The sequence below is a fragment of the Paramisgurnus dabryanus genome, chromosome 17 (genome assembly GCF_030506205.2).
Source record: "Paramisgurnus dabryanus chromosome 17, PD_genome_1.1, whole genome shotgun sequence".
Lineage (NCBI taxonomy): Eukaryota > Metazoa > Chordata > Actinopteri > Cypriniformes > Cobitidae > Paramisgurnus > Paramisgurnus dabryanus.
In genome coordinates this window covers 18,191,062-18,214,167 of record NC_133353.1, presented here as the reverse complement: position 1 = coordinate 18,214,167, position 23,106 = coordinate 18,191,062, and the positions used below count along the sequence as shown (strand labels likewise).

Genomic DNA, 23,106 nt, shown 5'->3' with positions numbered 1-23,106 from the left:
TTTTTTAGATTTTAGGTGAAGCGGACACGCGTATTTATGGCAAATACTGTTGAATCAAAATTTTGTTCATAACATCAAAAGTTTTCTTTATAGTCAACAATCAAGATTCAAATATTTTAGATGTATCTGATTAAACCTAAATCTAATATTATCTATTGAACTATAGGCTATAGTTTCTGATCAGACACAAACTTTCAGATGCTGCTCTTATGACCGTTTGTGTGTCTGTGTGTGTGAGAGAATTCAGTCATCCCCCTGTGCATCTCACAGCGGGGGTGGATTGTAAACTAGTAAGTTAAAGACTTCTAAAACTGTGGTGGTAAAATGTTATACTGTCCACTCTGACAAAAATAAAACTTTTGCTTGTAACATCACAAATTTATTTAATGAAATATTCAGTACGTGTATAGTTTAAGCAATGAACTATGCCACATCCTCCGGGGACCGCCAATACTAGATTCTTTAGACTAAAGTCTATTTATTTTAAACTAAATAAAAGTTGAATCACTTCACAAGATCCGTGAATCTTTTCAAGCACTGCATTCTATTGTTCACGCCATTAAAACTTAGAGTAGAGAACATACGCGGATGCAAGCCATTATGCCATCCTCACAAAGATCATGATTAAAACATGAGTAGTGGTAGAAGGCGCTTGCTGTCAAAATGTGATTTATGACCCTGTCAATCACATTTGACAGGTAGTATCCGAGCAGCTGTACACGTTGGACAGTTTTGAGTGACGTATTTTATGGTTTTTAGCGGCTGTCCGGAGCTGCGTGTGTTTTACGACGTGTCAATCAGCACGTTGAGTCTACATTAAAGTCTACATAATCAAAACAGAGTAGTCTAAGCAGAAACACACACACAGGGCCACTGCTGGTCAGATGGGTGCCATAAGCTGACTTTTACGGTGGTGCCACCTTTAGTTAAAAAACAACAACAAAATCACAACTATAGTAGGCTATGTGTGAGAATAGCACCTTATTAAAATGCTATAGCACTTTATTAAAATGCTATTGTTATCATTTATAATTGTATTTTGACAGCAACACAAACTACAATTATACAAATATGCAATATAGTATATCTGTATTTGTGTAGCTAATGGCACTATAATTTGACAAAGCTAATTTTACGTGTCAGTATAAATCCAAGCAATTTTGGAGAATTACTAAATATCTTTCTTGTAAGTAAATTAAAAGCCAGCTTTAAGAAACATCAGATGTCTATTAACAAAAGCAAAAGTTTGTATGTATGGTTATGTTCTTAATAATACAGCTGTTTGATTGATTTAACACTCAAGCATTCAGTTAAGCAAGTTTAGTTAATTCAAATAATAAATAAGGACACAGACCCTTGTTGTTAGCATATAAGTTATAAAACAACGTCTTTAGCATATATATATTTACCATGCTTCACAACACAACGCAGCACATGTCATTTAAACGATTCAAGATGCAAACTGGTACATTGTTATATTATTTAAATCACACAGATGAGTTCGCGGTGCCAGCAGTCAACGCTATACATATTAACAGGCTTGTGAACTCACCTGAAAACGATGCACGGGTTTCATTTTGGACTTTTCGTTTCCATTTGAAGACTTGATGCGGCGGTGTATTCGCGGGCGCAGCTGGCCATCAAACGTGACGTGTCGCGTGTTACTGCGCAAAGAACATCGCGAGAACAGACTGCTCTGCATGCTTTCTAATCGCTCTCACGGTACGTTTACGTATTTTTGCGGATCGATTTGCAGAGCGCCATTGAACACACATGATAATTTGCAGTCAGGTGGCGGGGTGCCAGGAGAAGGCTAGACGAAATAACGTTATAACATTTCGTCTCGTTTCGTTTTGGTCAACGAAAATGAAGACACATTTTAGCATAGTTTTTATTTAGTAAACCACTTTTAGTCTTGTTTTTATTCGTCAAGAATATTGTATTATACATTTTATTATAGTTTTCGTCACATGACCAGCATTTACGTTGCGTCTCGTCTCGTTTTCGTCACGTGATAAAGGTTCGTTGACGAGGATATTTTGTCATACTTTTCGTTGACGAAAGCAACACTATTTATTACACAATAAATTTAATTCTGACCGCTCTGGCAAAATAAAGGTTTATTTTAGGCGTATCATTATGCCATCCTCACAAGATCATGATTAAAACATGTTATTGCTTAGTGCAATAAAGCACATGCACTCGCATATCTGTGGTTTTAAAAATAAACTTTTTAAAGTTTTAAGACATTTTTATCCCATTTTCTAGTTTGTATTCATTGTGGCTCCTAACCTCCAAGTGTGTATTATACAACAAATGTAATTCTGTCCGCATTTTAGATTTAGAACGCCTCTGATTTAAACATGTCATGTTTTTAAGATGAAGCGCCCCATGTGTGTTTATGACTAATACTATTCGATCTAAACTTTTGTTTTTACAATCAAAAGTTTCTTATAGACAATCAAGAATTAAACATTTAGACGTGTCTGAGTAAACTTATATCTGATGTCACATGAATAGCTCCGTGTCACGAATAAAACTTTAGTTATTTTAGTTTCTAATCAGACATGTGTTTAGGCTATGTGTGTGTGCGCTTGTGTCTGTGTGGGTGTGTGTGTGTGTGTGTGTGTGTGTGTGTGTGTGTTATTCATTAATCTGCTTCATGTGATAAACATGTAAAGTGATGTATGGTCTCTGTTCATCTGATCTCTTTAGAAATAAAAAAAAATGTTTTAGTCCCCGGAAGGGTCAGCCAACTTTGGCTTAACTTAGCACTTTACTGTATACGTTACATTATTAATACGCTCGCTTGTACGGTTTAACCTTAGCCGCTATATTCTACTTCTTATATTATCTATAGATTTTCTGTGTTCTCCCCTACATCTACTCATGTAAAGTTGCTTTGCATCAATTAACAATTGTGAAAAGCGCTATATAAATAAAATTGAATTGAATTGAATTGAAACACATTTGAACTTGAATGCTCGTCTTGTAAGTTCATGATTAGAAATGAACAGGTGAACGAAAACAATGAACGTTAATTATCATTAAAACATGAAATTACATATAATTTACTATGTCAGGATTTTCAAATGAAATAGTCTAACTCAAACTCTGGCGTGTGAATGATTACCATGATTAGTTCATTACTGATAATAAACCCACATTATACTCAGATTTACACATTCATAGAACATTTATTTCATGATTTAGTTGATTTTAACAGTAACATTTTCAGCATTTTTAGCTAAGCAGGAATGATATTCATCACCTGATAAACGGCTATTTACAGACCTGCATTACTACAGTAAAACTTTAATTTCAAGTTTGTATGCCCCCCCACACACATTTTTTTTTAGCACCTGCCGCCACTAATGAAAAGTATAAAACATATTTTATCATTTAGACGGAACAACATTAGCCTTAGGACACTCCTAGTCAGTGGCGGAGTGGCCATCGGGAGAGTCGGGACATTTCCCAGTGGGCCGGTAGTGTTTTGAGGCTGCGAGGGTGGGTCTGATAATAGTTATACATTGTGAGTTAAATAGCAACCCCGTCTGGCGACGTGATGTGCGGCCGCTTCCCGCTGGTCAAACTGTGCAGCCTCTTTGCTAAACATAAAAGTGCTCAATCTGTTCGGCAGGTCCAACCATGTTTAGGATTTTTTAAAATATAGGGGGATCATTGAACGGCCCCTCCCCAAATGGCATAGCCTGTCGGCCTTTGATGTAAAAAGCCGCGCCGACGAATGGTCGGATTGATCCATCAAGCAGATAAGACTATTTGATAGTAAGTGTGGATTAAGGATGTTTAAAATCTCTAGCTTGGTGGTCAGTACATGAATGGATCAAATCAGCACATTTGCAAAGGTTTGTCTCCATATGGCTATATAATAAATAAAAATAAGTAGGGTAACTTTGCAGTATCACATTATATATTTCCTACTATGTGATTTTCATATTATAAATGAGAGTATTCAACTGCAATATGGCAATAAATATCCTCACAACATTATTATTTCTCAAAACTTTGACAAAAATTATTTTCAAACTGTATTCTTACAGTTATTCCAATATGTACACATTATTCCGCATATGATTTGAATATTAGTCGAGAGTATATAACGGCAATGAACGTCTTATATGGCAATAAATATCCACATAACTTAAAATAACAGCATAATGAAATGAATAAAAAGGAAGCAGGATTGGCATGTAAATTGTATTATTATTATTACCGGAAAAACAACAAAATAACTGAAATAAACTCTGAGGTAAATGCGCCAAACACGTTAAAATAAATTAGCAATAACAGTGGAAAAACATTATTATCTATCTTTATATGACAAAAATGATATTTAAAGGAAAAATTCTTACAGTTATTCAAAGATGCACAAATATTTCATATTACTCCCATTTATGAGCATGTTCATCTCTGCCCTGGCTCTGTTATGTAATAGCTGATTGACAGGTGTGCAACTCCGTCTTTCAAACAGGTATCATTTTGCATAGTTACTCATTTAGGAAAATTATCCATGATTTAATGATTTTATTATTATCAAAATGTTTTTTTTTGCAGATTGATTACGATTTGTATACCCTAGTTTTACTACAAATACAATACCTTTTTTTTTACCACGGAGGGCCGGTGGCATACGAAATTTAAATGTAGATTTTTTGGTCCCACTCCGCCCCTGCTCCTAGTATCGTGTCACAGTAACCCCGCCCCTGGACTCAATCGGTTCTTTATTCTAGACCAGCAATGTTTTGGTACTACTTATAAAACGGTTAGTTCAAATCATTGATTCTGATGGTCAATAGCTGTGCTTTAGTCATTATAAAACATGACCACTTCACCCAATGGTTCTATTTATCACTGCGCCCTTAGCAACACCCTTAGCAACCACACGTATCAGTTTGAGAATGGTGTATTGTTTTCATTTCAGCTTTCATGCATATTACACATTGGAACGTTGTTGTTCACGGTCAGGAAAAAAAATTCTAGCAGAAGGAATGCTTTTATTGATTTAACTTCATTAAAGGCGCTCTAAGCGAATTGACGCGTTTTAGACCATAAAACATTTTTTGTTACATACAGCAAACATCTCCTCACTATCTGCGTGCTGCCTGTCCGCTGATCAAACTGTAAAAAAACGCGATCTCTGTAGACAGCTCAGGCTCGACAAACGGCAATATCAACATAGGGGCCAAACCTAGCACAACAAAACATAACAAAGTGTTCCAGCCAATAAACGACAAGAAGGATTTGGGGGTGGGGGTTGGGCGCGTTCATGAAAGCACGGACGGGAGAGGGAGGGGGAGGCGTTAGCTACACTCTGTTTGTTTGAAAACAGTTCAAACATCAACAGGAAGTGACGTTGCACATTATTCGCTTAGAGAGCCTTTAAAATTGCACTAATCATTTTTTTACTTTAATATTGTGTGGTAAAAAGCAATAAGGTACTCAAGGCAAGTGCTGTATCATAAATATGTAATGGCTGAGTGGGTTGCAGGTAGGGATGTTCACATTGACCGTTTAACCATTAACCGAAGGTAAGAATTTATGACCGATAAACATTATCAGTTAAAATAAAAAATATTTGTTAATACATGGTGCGTGTCGTCATGAGCCGACAGACATTTCGCCACTTTTCTATCTTTAATTTGTGAATGTCCTGTAAATGACACAAATGATTGCTGCCCTGACGGTCTGATAAAGAAATCATTTGTATGAGAAATCATTTGTATGCGTGTTTGGAAGCTGAACGGAGACGTGTGCGTGTCCGCGCAAGATGACGCGGTCCTTCTCGGGCACATCCGGACAGACGTTCGCTGATGGCCTCTGACCCTAACCATAAACATCTCTCTTTTTGCACAAACGGAGAAAGACGACGCAAAACCAAAACTTTCTGAAAAGCGTTCTGCTTTAGAAATGACCAATGTGGTAGATGAAACGGAGACAATCTGCCCTTTGAATATTAATCCTCTGGACCGATCGCGTGCTTTTTAATAAGGTAATGTTGCGTGAATATCTGATAATGTATAAATCCTGGTTCTGTTGTTGATCTGTCGCTGCTGTTTGCACGTTCAAATTAAATGTTTTGTTTTACTAGTTCACAGACAACCGTTAACTGTTTTTTTACTCAATGACAATTTCATATTAAAATCTTATAAGTTAACGGTTAATGTTCGGTTTAGAAGCTACGGTGGTCGGTCGGGAAAATTAACTGATATGAGCATCCCTAGTTGCAGGCACTCCGCTTTGTGTCGTGCCTAACAACGCACTTCAGCTATTACATATACACGGTAAAGCACAGCCTCTTGTACCTTATTGAAGAACCACTGCCTTTTTATTTGTTTACTAAGTGCAGTTTAATCTTATGTGGTTTCTATTGTTTATTGTAGCCTGGAGCAGAGTGTTAAGATGTTCCTGGAAGACCCTGACTCTGAGGCAACATTAAACCTAGGACCTGATATGAGGAAAATTCACTTCTGTTTTTCTTTGCTAAAGGTACCTATTCTTGCTGAATATCCTTTGTTTTTGGTGTTTTCTCTCTTGTTCTCTAACATCATCAGTTCCATTAAAGGTGCAAAAGAGGATGTTTGTTTTATACATTTTTGCAATATTACTTGAAACTGTCTCACTGAAAAAAGTGTTTCATTGGATCAAAGTAAAACTTTTGCGTCAACTTGTTACAACTAATTACTTTACTTTTTATCAACCTAAAATTTTTACTTTGAACAGAATAAACTATCCATTACTTGGCCAAAGCAAAAAGTATCTTTGAATCAAATACATTTTTTAAGTTAATGAAATGTCAAAATATACTTTGTCTTAATGCATTAACGTAATTATTTTACTTTGTATTTGGTTGGATATTTGGTTAGATGTAAAGTAAAATAATTAGGTTAATGCATTAAGACAAAGTATATTTTGACATTTCATTAAACTTAAAAAATGTATTTGATTCAAAGATACTTTTTGCTTTGGCTAAGTAATGGATAGTTTATTCTGTTCAAAGTAAAAATTTTAGGTTGATAAAAAGTAAAGTAATTAGTTGTAACAAGTTGACGCAAAAGTTTTAATTTACATCTAACCAAATATCCAACCAAATACAATTTAAAATATTAATTTAATATTAAAAAAAAAATTATTTACTTTCAAAATGTAATGGATAGTTCATTCTGTTCAAAGTAAAAATTTTAGGTTGATAAAAAGTAAAGTAATTAGTTTTAACAAGTTGACGCAAAAGTTTTACTTTACATCTAACCAAATATCCAACCAAATACAATTTAAAATATTAATTTAATATAAAAAAATTATTTACTTTCAAAATGTGTAATTTTACCATCTGTCTAAGATGAATGACTTCAAGCATCAAACTTTTGACAATTTATTTTGTCATAATACACATTTTTGTACAAATACACACTGTCTAACAATGTAAACACATTATAATCATGACAATTTGTCATAAAACACTTCAACAATGTGTATAGTATTGTTATAAAAACACATAATGTATAACAGTTTTTAGTATTTGTAGACACACTGGATAAAATGTAAATTCTAAATAAGAATCAGTTATGGTTGATAGATAAACCATAAAACTTAATCAAGATAAAACAAATCAGGTTTAGTAAACAGTATTACAGTTAATGTTGTATAAAAGGCTCAAAAAATTTACCTTCAGTAGCTGGGTCAAAGGAAAAAATGTACTCCTGCAGTTTTGAAGAGGGGTTCTGCACCCTTCGGCTCATCTGCTTACTGTCTACGTCCATGACATTTTTTTTGAAAGGCTTTAAAAGGTATATTTGAGTCCATCAGGATATTTTAAGTTCAGTTCAACTGAGTCCAAACATGCACATGCAAAAGAGGGCAACTCATTTATTACTCCACACCGTCAATGAAAATGGAAATGTCCAGTGCAGGATTAAGAGCATCACTTTCAAGGATCACAAAAAATTCCATGGTGGTCTTTTTGAATTCCCTCTCCGCTTCTTCCCTCTGGTCAGCCTAAAAACATACAAGAACAGAGACCAATTTAGGGACTGGATATGTACACTAGATGTCGCCTTGGCTACGGCAGTTCATTGTACCGAATCCGTCAAACAGAGCCGCCATCTTAAAACAGGGGAATCCCGCATCAGCGTCATTGTAGGCAATGGTGTAACAGAAATAAAATCACCATAAATCGTCATGAATAAAACGTCTCACAAATGGTTTATTTTGGTCTGGTTTTATTTTCGTTGTAAACGGACGTGATATTTACGTTTTATTCCAACGTAATGATTACGTTATTTTAACACCTAAATAAAACGTCCTACAAATGGTTTATTTTGGTCTGGTTTTATTTTCGTAGTAAACGGACGTGATATTTACGTTTTTTTCCAACGTTATAATTACGTTATTTTAACGCCTAAATAAAACGTCTCAAAAATGGTTCATTTTGGTCTGGTTTTGTTTTTGTAGTAAACAGACGTGATATTTACGTTTTTTTACTACCTAAAAAAAAACGTACTTATTAGGTGTCTTTACAACGTATTAAAAACATCTTTTTTTGGTTAAATTGTTTTTTTTAAATTTAGGGTGACGTTTTTAAAACGTTTTTAAAACGTTGTGCTGCAACATTACCTAATTACAACCAAAATACAACGTTGTGAAACGTTGTAAAAACATTTTGTGTTTGCTGGGAAGTGAGATCTGCTTAACTCATCTATAAATTTAATTTCATCTCAAGTATCAAAGGGTTTGTGCTCTCTATCATTAAAAACGGTCAAGCAAACAGCACGCGCAGAGATAATGCACTTGTCAATGACGCCTCACAAACGCACGGGTTATAGGCTGTATGTGTGCTTGTTGTCAATGAGATTACTTCTCACAAACACGCTCAAGCGCAGGATATGTGTGCTTGTCAATGACGGGCATTAAATCCGTCGAATTCCGCTGAGTTTTCTGCCGAAATCTGCGGGCGCGAATTCCGTTTGGGTCTGCCTATATACTCCTGCTGCTATTTAAGTTGTCATGTTATTGTTTGTAGCTGTTCTGACTGTCACTGTTAATAATTTTGTGATTGAATCTCCATTATGGTGGGGTTTTTAAGCGCACGGGGGGGGGGGGGTGCTAGATATTCGAATATATTTGGATACATTGCATGATATTCGAAATCCGTTTGATTTTGATTTTTCTCAAAAGTGACAGCCCTAATATATATATATATATATATATATATATATATATATATATATATATATATATAATATATATTAGGGCTGTCACTTTTGAGAAAAATCAAAATCAAACAGATATGTACATTTATATTGCATTAAAATGCTTTACATATGGAAAGAGGAATTATTCTCAACAACCACCAATAAAGTTTAAACATTATTCTTTAAAAAATAACAGCGTTTAAACCAGAGCCAGCGCCAGCCCAGGTCAAAAAGACATAGTATTTAATGTATTAAAAATATACTTAAAATACAGATAGTATGTTTATAATACATTTGTATTTCCAACATACTTATTTGAAGTGTATTAAAAATACGTTAAATTGCATTTAAACGTATTTTTTAAAAGTATACTTGAAGTATACTGGTAATAAATATATACTTAATTACATTTTTAAGAAATATGCTAAACTTAAGAATATTTTTAATGTATTTATATTAAGTGTACTAGAAGTACATTGGTAATAAATATATACTTAATTACATTTTAAAGAAATATGCTAAACTTAAGAATATTTTTAATGTATTTGTATTAAGTGTACTAGAAGTACATTGGTAATAAATATATGCTTTTATTACATTTTTAAGAAATATGCTAAACTTAAGAATATTTTTAATGTATTTATATTAAGTGTACTAGAAGTATGCTGGTAATAAATATATGCATAATTACACTTTTAAGAAATATGCAAAACACAAATGTACTTCTAGTGAAGTTTTAGTATATTTGGATAAAACAAAACATACTTTTTCCAAAACATGATTCATTAATTGTAATAAGCTAACATTGAACTTTACTCAAGCATTTCAACATTATATCATTCCGATTGCATAATAAACTATTTTTTCAAAGATTTGCTTAAAATCTTACGTTTGCTAGTGTTTATTTTCAAACAACACACGTGACACACGTGACTAAACCTGATTGGTTGTTGTCATAGAAATACGTCACGGTGCTATTTGAAACTTGTTCAGTTCAGTTCAGTTAACGAGGTGCATGCGGTTGCTTGCATTAAACGTATAAACTGTTAAATTAGATGGCGACTCTGCATTAAACGTATTTATTTAATTAATCAGCGATCATATTTCACCAGAGGACTAAGATAAAACAACTCGATTTAAAATGTGAGCAGTTTTGGTGGATCTGACGTCGAGGGAAAAAGTATTTCGCTTTTTGTTTGGAGATGAACGAGACAACACGAGGGTAAGTGATGACAGATTTTCGCATTTCTTTATTTAGTTAACTATTAAATAAGTAAAACATTACATTACATTTAACCTAGCTTCTTTATGTAACGTTATTTCTGTGTTGCGTGTGGTAATTTTAACATCTTTATTTTCTGACTAACTTTCTCTCATTAAATCATTAAAACCTTTCATTTTTTTTAGCACAGCGACATAAATATGACCAACCAGATCCCAAGTAGACGGGAACAAATGAAGATACAGCGCATAGAAAGACTTATACTTGGTGGTAAGTTTGTTGTTGCTATTTGTTCCCGTATAAAGTTCACGTTAAAGTTTTTCTAATGTTTCTCTTGCAACGCTAACGTTAGTTTAAAATGAATGTTTGAGCTGTCTTACCTGAAAATACCATGATATGACCATATGGTTATTATAACTCCAGTAATGTTCAATGGCTAATGTTTATATCAGTTCAATCTTGACAACCTTATTGTCTTTTTGTTTATTTTTAAATGTATTTCTAATTACATATGGACACAAAAATGACATTGTAAGAAGGGATACTTTTATGAGAGATTGTAAAACTGCCAAGGCTGGGTTTGATTATATTATATTGTCTTAATATATTGTACTCGGGGTAAGTAATTCTTAAAACGAAAACAAATCATTAATCATCATTTACCTGCCTGTTGTTTTTCAGATCAACTGCTATTGACATTTTTGAATCGGGACAAATGTGGAGTGATTCGGAAGAAAAACGTTTGCAACACATCCATTCCAGGTGGCTAAATTCTGTCCTTTTGAATTATTCATGTAAAAAACCTTTTTTTAATTTTAAAGCTGTAAGGGACTTGGCCTAGTCATCCTTGCATATATCATTTGGCAGGGCACCAGACTAACTTTTTTTACTAGGAGCACAGTGGCCCCCAACTGAACATTTTAGGGGCGCAACCAGAAAATTTAGGGGCACACACGGTAAAACAACATGCTAACCAAATATTCACATGTCTACTAATTTATACTGTATTACTAATAAATACTTAAATTATAGATTCAGAAATTACAATGTGCTGTTTCAAATTCAGTGTCATATCACAAAAAAAGGGTCAAATTTGCTGGTCGCACATGTGCGACTGGATGTAAAATTCAGTGGCACACTCTCAAATTTAGGTGGCAAAATGCCACCATTTGATAGCAGTCTGGAGCCCTGTTTGGCATCATTTCTGATTTCCTTAAATCTCCTTAAACAGAGGTGAACCTTAAGTTTGCAAGACCACAATAGACAAACAATGGAAAATTATCTAGGTTCAAATAAAACACAATTATCAATGTAAAACATATCCTGTAATACACACAGGTTGCTTTATATCATGAGCCTGTTCTAATCCTATCTTCATTCCCACTTGTAGAGTGCTCTGACAGATACAACTGACACGCTTGATGAGGACACAGTCAAAGCTTTAAAAGGTAAACTGAGAAGTTAACAAAACTTCCATACATGCATATCTATGCCAATTTATTTTTAACATGGATAGCCAAATGTTCATTCATTATTGGTTAATTGGTATATTCTGTTTCCTTTTCACAGACCGTGTGATAAAGCAGTCTTCAGTCTACTACGGTGTCTGAATTGCAAGAAGTGACCCTCCACTTAAACATGTGACATCTAAACTGTTTTGTGTTTTAGTTCAGCTTTTTATAGGTTTGTCTTAAGTTGGTTAAAGGTGGAGTGCACTATTTTTGAAAGCCAATGTTAACATTTGAAATTACCTCAACAAACATGCCTCTACCCCAATAGAATCTGGACCTTCTTTTGATAGAGCCACCACACACAGACGCAACCCCAGCAAGGATGTCGGTTAGAAGACACGCCCCTTACTGCTGGTTGGCTACAAGTGTGTTTTGGTAGTCGGCCCAATTTCCTTTTCCAAAACGTTTTTCAAACATTGTGCACTCCGCCTTTAAATTGCACTTAAACATTTTTTTCAGTAACTTTTTATGCAGAGATTACATTATGATTATTATATAATCATTCCTTATGATTATTATATAATCAGTGCTTATGAATATTCAGTGATTGCATATTCATAGTGTACTTTTCATTAATACATTTAATGTTAATGTTGTACAATTTGATAGAAGTAGCTCTGTAATTGCATTTCTCTGATATTTGTTTTATATTGTTTCTCTTTTGTCAAGAGATTATGTATGTCTCTGTGCTTGATTAATTTACTTTAGATATTTTTGTAATGTACACAACACAATATGAAGTATATTAAATTGTTCTGTATTCAAAATCTGTGTATGTGTCTTACTATTTAATGATTTTAATATAACATTTTAAATATTAAAAACAGCTTTATAATAAAATAGTAGTGTAATGCTAATACATTTCTATTAATGTAATGCTAGTATATTTCTAATATGCTGAAGTACTATTAAAGTGTTCTTAAAGCACAGTTAAAATAAGCTTTAAATGTTTTCTTACTGTATTTTTAAGTGTATAAGAAGTGCATTTCAAATGAATTTGAAAGAAGTACACTTAAATTGCACTAAATATATTTGAAGTTGTTCCAATTTAACACAATTTCAATATATTAAATATAATGCAAATAGATTAAAATTGACTTTAAATATATCTCGAAATGCATTTAATATATTTGAAGTGGGTTCAATATAATAATTTAATATGCATTTAGTATAGTAGCATTTAAATATATTAAGTATGTCCCAAAAAATACTATTTAAATATATTTCTTTTTCACCTGGGAGACCATAACTAACAGGGGGGCACTTGGCTTCCAACGGGGGGGCACGCAATAGCAACAATAACTTGCAAAAACAAGACATTAAAACAACAAATACAGCGCAAGCACACACTCATACAACTGGTACAGACTGTCAGCTCATTTCCCATATAAAGTGCAAAAGACCACAAACTATGCGCAAAACTATTGAACTTCGACCGCGACGTGAGCGCAAGCTGAGCGCAAGCTGAGCTCCGCTGCGCTCGCGTTTTGCTCGACGCAACAACAAACTGCCCTCGCGCGGCGCAAGCCATTGAAATTAATGGGTTTCATAGCGCAGCGCACACCGCATCCTAGCTTTAAAAAAGCCGCTTTACCATAATCATGTCGTAATGCTGTTAACGGTCTATAGCCACACTTCACATTTAAGCTTACGTAATTTAAAACAACGCTAACTTCCCTTAAAAATAGCTGAAGACGGCGTGTACAAACACTAAACTTCCTTAAAACAGTGTCCTGTAGATTTGTAAATTCCACCTCGACCTCTAATCTCTGAGTTTTAGCCAGATTGTGTTTGCATGAAGTCAGATGAAGCAGGCAGTGCTGGTTCGTTCTAAATGTTCTAATATCCATATTTTACACAATCCATAAAATGCCGCAAAAAAACACTTTGCTAGTATCAAGTCACAAATATGCTAAAGACATAAGACAGGTGAGACGCGGCAATACATCCAATCAGAGAAACTGGTCTATTTTAATAAAAGAAAACATATATCAACTATATTTTCCTACGTGCCTCTGTAGACATGTCCCTGGCAACCCCTGTGGCCACCCCGTGCTGACCAAATAAAAAATTATAAATGTATTTTGATTTTACACGCGAGCGCCAAAAGCGGAACTAATGCGACGCAACATTCTACACGGGCAAATTAGAGCGGCGCACCCAATCACTGTAGCCGCCCTGCGGGTGCTGCTCGGCGAGTGTCTCAATTCGTTCCCAATCTCCCGATGTTGAGAATGTGTATGCAGGTTTGGGCACTGGTAAGGACTCTAAGCTCACTTCACATTGGGACACTGTTCACTTATTCTCCTGTGACGTGGCTGCTTAAGCGCGTTGTGATCATTCACAGCTGTTACTCATCAACAACCAGCAAAACCAACTTTTCGCTAACTTTTTAAATAGTACATTGTAAAAAGCCCTGTAATTATGCTCTTACATTTACGTGCATAAAATTGGAGGAATATAATTAAATGTTACATATAAATATTTTACAATTTAAAATAAATATTATTTTAAATATTGATTAGATTATGGTCCCTAACTGTCTACACTGTCAGAAATAAAGGTACAAAACTATACCTTTTCTGTCACTGGGGCTGTACCCTAAGTATCCGTTTGATACCTTTACAGGAATACAAAACAGAATGAAATTTTTTGTAGATTACCGTACCTTAAGGACCTACATTGTTAGAAAAACGTCAAAATGTGTACCCTAGCTGTCAGTGGGGCAGCACCCTTTCAAAAGGTTATTGTATGGACCATTAGGTACAGACAGGGCCTATAGTTAACTTTTTTGACCACCAGCCACTGTGGCAGGTGGATTTAGAAATCCACCTGCCACAGATACTTTTTACCAGACAGTTTTTTTTTTGCCTGAATAGTGAATGATAACACTGTCTTTATTGTATGAATTAAATATAATTTTTTTTCAGAGCTACAAACGTGAATTTCTCTTTGTCTCTTAGGTTGTTTGATTAACATTAATGACACAGACTTAAGTAGGTTAATTGAGGTTACTGTCTCTTTAAGACCAGCACAGACTGGTTTTTGACTCTCTATACATAAACTTAAGACATAAAGAAATGTTTTATTAGAATATGAATACTGTTGAAATCATTTTGTTTATATGTGCCCTGTCAAGAGCAGAAAGATTTTATGTACGCATGCTTTTAGGAACGCGTCTCTCCGATGTGCCCTATTGAGTCCCCTTAAACCCGCGCACGCACACAGAGACAGAGGGGGCACAAACTGCGCACATAAACGCCGCACATACGTTGTTTTTCATTACTATATTCGCAAAATGTATGTTAATGTACTACAGTATAAGGCATAGTAGCGCAACTCTCTCTAAAGTTTACACATCAAGAGATCAGGGGCCTCTTTTATCAAGCGTGCGTACGAACAGAAGTGTGCGTAAAGTGTGCGTAGGAACAGTTTTACGCAAAGTGTTGAATTTATCAAATTGTACTTATACGTAGAAATGTGTGTAAATATACGCACACCTCGGAGTATGCGTACGCAGAGCATCTAGTGGTATAATAGCGATACTACACAGGACCGTCCATCCCCAGTGTTAAAAGAACACTTTGTCTATTTATTATCCACCCCCAGGTGTTAAAAATGATTACTGTTAATAAAGTAACTGCAAATCAGTATTGAAGTTAATTAATGAAATAAGTGTCTAACCCTATATAAGAAAGCTCCGTCAAATGCTTGACACAGTGGCTTATCTTGCATTATTGGAAGACTTGGCAAATCATCCATACTGCCGTGAGCGCGTTTTCAGAGATCGCGCCGATGATGCTGGTTATGCGGCTGTCCAAGGAAAGTTCTGTCATTGTCTGTCCTCCTACAGATTTCACGTCGGTGTGCTGTGACGCGTTTTTTTTTTTTTTTTTTGGCTGATAATTTAATGTCAAACCACTTTTTTATTTCTAGAAGTGTTCTCATACCCAACGGAATTAAACTCACTGGTATGTTCCCATGCAGATTTGTTTTCTTTTGTTAGTCATTCCTCCCGTACTAAGTGAACCAAACAGATGTGTTTTTAACCTCATCCACCAGTAACTCAATTTCTGTGTCTGTAAAGTTCCTCTTTTTCGCTCTCTTTGTCATTATTGCGATGAGGGAAAAAGCACAACCACGTGACTTATAACGGGAGGTGCTGTCACCATATATGGTTCATTGGAGGCGTTTCGGAATGCAAATGACCATGAACCTGCACGAGCATGGTGCTTAAGAACAAGTGGGATTTATCATCAAGGATTACTTACTGATGTGCGTACAAACCCGGTGCGCACGTTTGATAAATCCCGATTTTTTTGTACTTAGACACATTCTAAATTTCATTCGTAGGTACAAATATAGAACATTTTCTACGCACTGTTGATAAATAAGGCCCCAGATCCGTCACAGCAGCACTATCTGTGCAACTGTGATTATACTGTAGTCTATGTCAGCATTGCATTCTCATCCCATCTCACCAACAGTTTAATACTTACTCGCACATCCAAACGTAGTCAGAGAAGTGCCTCATCTTCTTTCCAATCGCATGAACGTTGTGAAACAGCAGTCGCATCCTCTCAATGAATCACTCAATTTGCATCAGTGATATGCGCAGGTTGATAAGAAATGAGCGGGTGCCGGTTACGAGTCATCCAAAAATATTTGAATGATATTCAGGCCGCGGTCAGTCGGTCGAGTTTAAAAACTACTTTGAACAATTGTGGGCGGGTTAGTTGAAAATGTCGGTCGGGAGTGGGTTGTTTCTACCATAGACATCATATAGGTAGACGCCCTATCGACCGCTACTGCCTACTGGCGCGGTGAGATATGGGGCCGCCATCTTAGATCGGTCACCCGCTCCACTCAGTGTAATCTGTATGACTGGTGGATTGAGCTATCAGCGCATTTAATTAATCATATCTCAGTGAATACCGAACAGATTTTCACGCGGGTTTTTTTGCTGCAAAGGTCATTCATGGAGCTATGATATAGGACACATGGTTCGGCGTATTTTAACCCCTTATGTGCCGCAAATCCCGTTTGAGTGGGGGTGACAATGTGATGTACATCTTTAAATGAATATTTCTCTGGGATTCTTTGGGCTAGAAACCTAATCTTGGTCTTGTTTTAAAGAAGACAATTTAGGGTTTTTCACAAATGAGTTAGAACGTAAAAATATTAAATATAAATATTTTTATAGCCGTTTACCTTTATTTTAATATATCAAATTATGCAGTAACATATTAATTTATAAATAAAATTACATAAAAGTTAATGTTTCACACAATAAATAATGTTAACATGAAGCAATATGTCTCAAGTAGTTGTGATTCAAATCACAAAAAAATGATGTTTGGGTCACAATTTTAATGGTTTTACCAACAACTGCCACTAGATTTTGCCACATACTCTTGTACTCTTGTATACTAATACAAACTAATAAATTACTGTCACCGCAATATTATTCATGCAAAAAGATTTTGAAATATTAAAACTACATTCTGAGAGCTTTCCGGTGATATATAGCTTGCCATGATTTTTTAGGTTTAGAGTAGGGTTTTAGTGTTATATGCAAAAACAAATTTGGCCTACCTGTGGGCCCGTAACATTTTTAGAAACTGACTCTCACTGTGTCATAATTTTCCCCAAATGGTAATGAAATATGAAAATTATACTATTTGAGCTTTCCAACAATATATAGTTTGTCAATATTTAGGTTTAGAATCTTAGTGTTACCAACACTAATGTCGACAGCGCCACTTAATGTTCATAGTAGGAATGAATGACTATTCACTAAACAGTAATAAAATATTCTGTCCAAAATCAAAATATGTGGTGTAGGACATAAGATATTTTATAAATCACACACTATAAATATGACAAAGATGCAGAAACAGATAGTTGCAATAAAACAAGACTTTTTAATATGGTGAAGAAACAATTTAAAATGATTTGTAAACCCCCCCACACACACACGCACGCACGCACGCACACACACACACACACACCCCTGAAAGAGGACTGTTTTCCAGAGCTTCTTTCCCGTGCTCCCTTTCTGTAGTTCAAGAGAGGTGAGTTTGGCTACATGGTGGAGCCTTATCTTTAAAAACACAGACACAACCAGTGACAACGAGTCAGACTGATAGTTGTCGATTCCAAACCGAGTCTCCTCAATGTCCTTCCTACGAAGGAAAACATCCTCTGTTCCTGTTGACATCTCAGCTTTTTAAAGCTCGGCGGATCACACAGCTCACAGCACCTTATAATAATAATAATAATAATAAATATAGCTGCAAGCAGCAATACCGGGGTCAAGCCGAAAAGGGCACAGAAGGGTGGAAAGTTGAGTTTGGATAAGCAGACTGAAGAACCTAGGTTAACCTAATGATTTCAGATGAAAAAATGCAAAGGTAATCAACAAAAATAATCTATATTCTTGTCTACTGCAACTGTCCTTCGGTTATTGACAATCATGGAACATTAGAGCACTGAAGGACATGTATGTGATGCTTACAGTGGGCAAACATGGGTCACAACATGTTACAACAAGTTAAAAGAGTCAAAAGAGACCATCCCCATGTCTCTGTGATGTTCTGGTACAGAGAAAAAGCTCTTGCAAAAACAGTTGATAACGTATTCTCATTGGTTGCTAGAGAGTAAATGGACATCCTCTAGTGATTATAGTCAAAGCCATGAAAGGAATAATCCATGATGACTCATGGTTTTAGATGTGTTGTTGCAGTAGTTTTAGGCAAAAAATGCCATATTCTATCTCAAAACCAGTAGGTGGCGCAATGACAAAATTCGTGCATGCAACCTCAGGTCATAAATGTGTTACATCTAGCTAGTTTTTATGACTATACACTTTAGTTTAGTGAAGAAACAGTTGTATGACCATAGGGTGGCTTGATTTCAAAGGTTTTGTTCAATTATAAGGCCAACTAGTGGTGCAACCATACAATTTTTTTTGTGTAGCCTCAGACTGTGGTCGTACATCAGCGTATCAAATATGGTGAAAAAATCTCTTTGCGTTACGAAGTTATAACCATTTATGTGTAAAAACACAAAATTTAAAGGTAATTTTTCGTTTTTTGCAATTTTCGGCCATTTCTGATGAAAATTTTAATATAGTGCCAATAGAACTTTTTGTTCAGAAGGTAATGCAATATTCTTCCTATGATGTTTTCGAGTCGATCAGAATTACGCTCGCGGAGATATTCGCGCGTGTTTTTTAAGTGCTGTTTTGCTGCGCAGGGCTAACCGTAAGGCGAAATCTGGCATGTTTGGTATCGCTGGACTCGGCGACTATTCAGGACTCCTAAAAATCAAGTCCCGTCAAAATACGTTGATCACAGCCAAAGTTATAGGTGTAAAAAACTTCTGTCTGGCCACTAGGTGGCGCTGCGACGAAACTGTGCATGCACACTCAGTTCCTGACTGGCATCACAAGTACCAAGTGTCGTGTCAATAGGCCTAAGTTTGACGAAGATACAGCCTAAAATCTGTTTTTTTGCGCTCTATGAAAATTTTGTTGACGCGCTATATGACAACGGATTGGTTTATCGAAATTCTTTTGATAACTTTTTGCCGTGAGGGTCTCTAGATGCTACATACCGATTTTCGTGAAAATTGGGCAAAAGCTCTAGGACGAGTTCGCAAAAGTAGGTTTTATGAATAATTCAAAATGGTGGAAAAATTTCCATGACGGAAAATGACGTCATAGGGTCAAATCGTCTTGAGCCAAGGAATCAGAGGAAACAAGAAATTTGTTTCTAGGACTTACGGATCAGAAGTTATAAGCAAAAACGTAAGTGCATCTTTGGACTGTTGGTGGCGCTAGAGGGTTGGAGATAGAGACTCCAAATTTGCTGTGGGGACACATTGGACTGTCCTTTATCAGTTTGCCAAATTTCATAACTTTCCTACGTACGGTTCTATGGGCTGCCATGGACCGCAATGGCGGAAGAAGAATAACTAATAATAATAAAAAGAAAACTAACAGATACAATAGGGGTCTTCGCCCATTCTGGGCTTGACCCCTAATAATAATACACATTTATATAGCGCTTTACACAATACTCACAACAGAGAAACTCTTGTAATTATTACTTTACTTTACCCCACTCTCCTTGCAGGGTGAACAGCGGCTGGTGCAGTAAACATAGCCTAGCGAACGTTAGCTGGCTACGATTTCAGTACAGTAAAATCAATAAGCTGGCTCTTTCTCAATTTTCTGGTAATATTCTATTCACAAAATACAACCAATAGTACCGCGATGTTAAAAAGTACTTGTGAAAATAATCCTCCGGGCTCTATTTGCGATCGTCCGCCGATTAGAACAGGAAAATGCTCCACAGTGCTCTGACATCTTATCTGCTGCAATGCAACGAAACTAGGAGAACGACCGGTTTAAGATGGCCGCCGTATTTCTCAGTCCCCAGCGGCCAATAGGGCATCTAGTCTTCTATATGATATCTATGGTTTCTACAATGACCCGCGCATCACTGATTCGCATTGGCTACCCGCCAATGTGGCTGGTAGATTGACAGTGTTACCCGCCAATTGCAAAATCCACCCGCATTTGGCGCGTGGTCGGGTGTTAATTTCATGCCCTGGGTACAGATATGTAAACATTTAGTACCAATATGTACTAATATGTATTTTTGAGGTACTAATAAGCTCTCTTTGGTCCCAGAATGTACTTCTAAGATACTAAAATGAAATCCTTAGGTGCAAAGCTGTATTTTTTGAAAGGGTACAGCCCCAGTGACACAAAAGGTGCAGTTTTGTACCTTTATTTCTGACAGTGTAGCAATGTGTGTTTATATGTAAACTAAAACAAACGTTTGTCTTTATAAAAGTTTGCATTTCATAAAGTTTATTGAGTAGGCTCGAATGATTTTCGGTTGGAGGGCTTTAGAAAAGAGTCCAGCTCCTCTTTTGCACCTGCACTCACTTTTGTATGAAATTAATATTTATATGATTGTAAAGTAAAATAAAGTTTAAGGGGTGGTTTCCCGTAAAGGGATTAGACTAGTCCTAGACTAAAATAAATGTAAGAGCTTAAATCTTAAAATATATCTGTGCCCTTTGTTTTGCTTCAAAATGCACACAAGTAATGTATTTAGTAAGGCATGTTTGTTAAAACTAGTTATATTTCCTAATAAAAACTAAGGCCTAGTCATGTCTTAAACTAATTCCTGTAACCACCCCTATAATCTTTAAATATAATTTCTTGCCATTTTTTATGTGCCCCTCTGGTAAAACACTGGCCCCTCCTTGGCCCCCCTAGTGAAATTTGTCTAGAACCGCCACTGATTTTCCTCATTTGATTACATTACAAGTCATGAAGCATTCAATGTTTAATTTATTTTATTTATTCTTGATATATATTAAATTAATAAAAAACTTTGTAGGGGGCACAACAACCTGTTTGGGGGGCACTGCCCGCGAATGCCCCCCTTGAAGCCGGCCGTGGTTTAAACCCGTGGAGCGAAGAAGAAAATGCTCATTTGGCATTTGATATATTTTTTATTTAGTTTTACAGTTTTAAAAGTGGCAAAAAAGTTCTTAAAATCTAATGAATACTGGTCTCTGTAAAATGTATATAAATGCAGATGACAGCAGATTTGATTCAGTTCACCTACTAAGATATAGGAGAAGTGATGATTTGTGATTGATTGGGGCTAGTAGAATGACTGCCACACTTAAAATACACCAAACCAAATGAGCACTTTATGTTGAACTAAAGCAACACACAATGTGCAAGTCATGACCATATAACTTTTTTTTGTATAAATATATTATTGTTTATAGACGTCAAATATCAATAGATTTTTTTCTCTTTTTATTAAAAACTGTCACAGCAAACATCACGCAGGCTTCTACTACTTACAAACATGCACACGCGGGTGTGGGTTAATAAGGGCCACTCACACTATCCAAACCAAACTGCGCTCGGGCGCGTTTGACCCCCAAAGCCTGGTTTGTTTGACTAGTGTGATCGCTCTGTTCCGTGCCCGGGCGCGGATTGTTTAATCGCGCCGCGGCCGGGTTGCAGAGGTGTGCCGGAGCGCGGTTCACTTGGGCTCAGGCGTGGAAGGCTGTGGTGTGAGCGCAATCGCGTCTGAGCACGATTCAAAAGGTGAAGACGTCAGTTGCGCGACCACTCACCTTCATCTGCCTCTGTAAAAGCTTTTGATGCGAGCAGCGGGGTTACGTGAATGTCCGAGCTGCGCACGTGACAAATCAACTAAGCAATATTATGACATGTGAGAGGGCTGTCTGTAATCGCGCACCAAACGTCTCTGATTAAAAAACACAGACGACTTATTACGGTGGGTTCCAGTGTTAAGAGAGCGCTTTACTTCCTGCTTTTTTCAAAACAATCGCATCTTAATGACGAAAGCGCGCCCGGACTCGGATCGATAAAAAGTACAGTGTGAGTGCGTGCACCTGGGGGAGTTGGGAGGGGTGACAATCGCGCTGGGGCATGGTTTGGTTTGGATAATGTGAGTGCGCCCTTAATCTGCCATTTTATGAGGGTCTCTTCGTGCGTGGTATCCGGGGAGGTCTGCTTTTCCTCCGGACCTTGACGCTTTGTGTGTTCGACTTTATATGGTGCGGCGCTGACTAATCGGCGTATGACATCAGAGTACTTTAATGTCTTCGTTGCCGAACTGTCTGCGCAGCGCCACGTAGAAACGCCCTTTGACTCTTTACAGCAAAGTACCAGCAACATGAGAAGTGGTGGCACGCAAAAGAAAGTGAAGGTACGCTAAAATATAAAGTGTCAGTACTGCGAGCACTGGTTTAGTTATTTACATCGTGTGTTGCTCTTTCACCATTGTGCAGCCGCGCACTCACTCTGTAGTTTGTAGCTCGCGCTCCGGCTTCTGTAAACAATGGCAGTTTCTCAATACAAAGTATGCCAAGTTCGGACTTGCGTCCTTCGTAGTTCGGACATGCAAGTAACTTAACTTTGCCATCAGTTAAAAGGATAACAAATAACATACTTCATAATAAAGATAAATAAATTGATGAGACAAAAAAATGCCAGTTAGAAATATCCAAAGGGAATATTTAATGTTTGGCCATCAGACACCGAAGGGCAGAGCTAAGGAGCCCGCCTGGTCACCCCTTCCCTTACGAACATGAA

At 36.3% G+C, this 23,106-nt stretch overlaps 1 protein-coding gene across 1 annotated transcript in view; it reads left to right on the top strand.

Moving 5' to 3' along the window:
• kif6 (kinesin family member 6) overlaps positions 1–23,106 on the top strand; it is a 677,660-nt gene that overhangs the window by 296,416 nt on the left and 358,138 nt on the right. Inside the window, exon 11 of the mRNA XM_065274836.2 lies at positions 6,405–6,510. Within this exon, the coding sequence (XP_065130908.2) occupies positions 6,405–6,510 (106 nt within the window). The remainder of the gene's footprint in view (positions 1–6,404; positions 6,511–23,106) is intronic.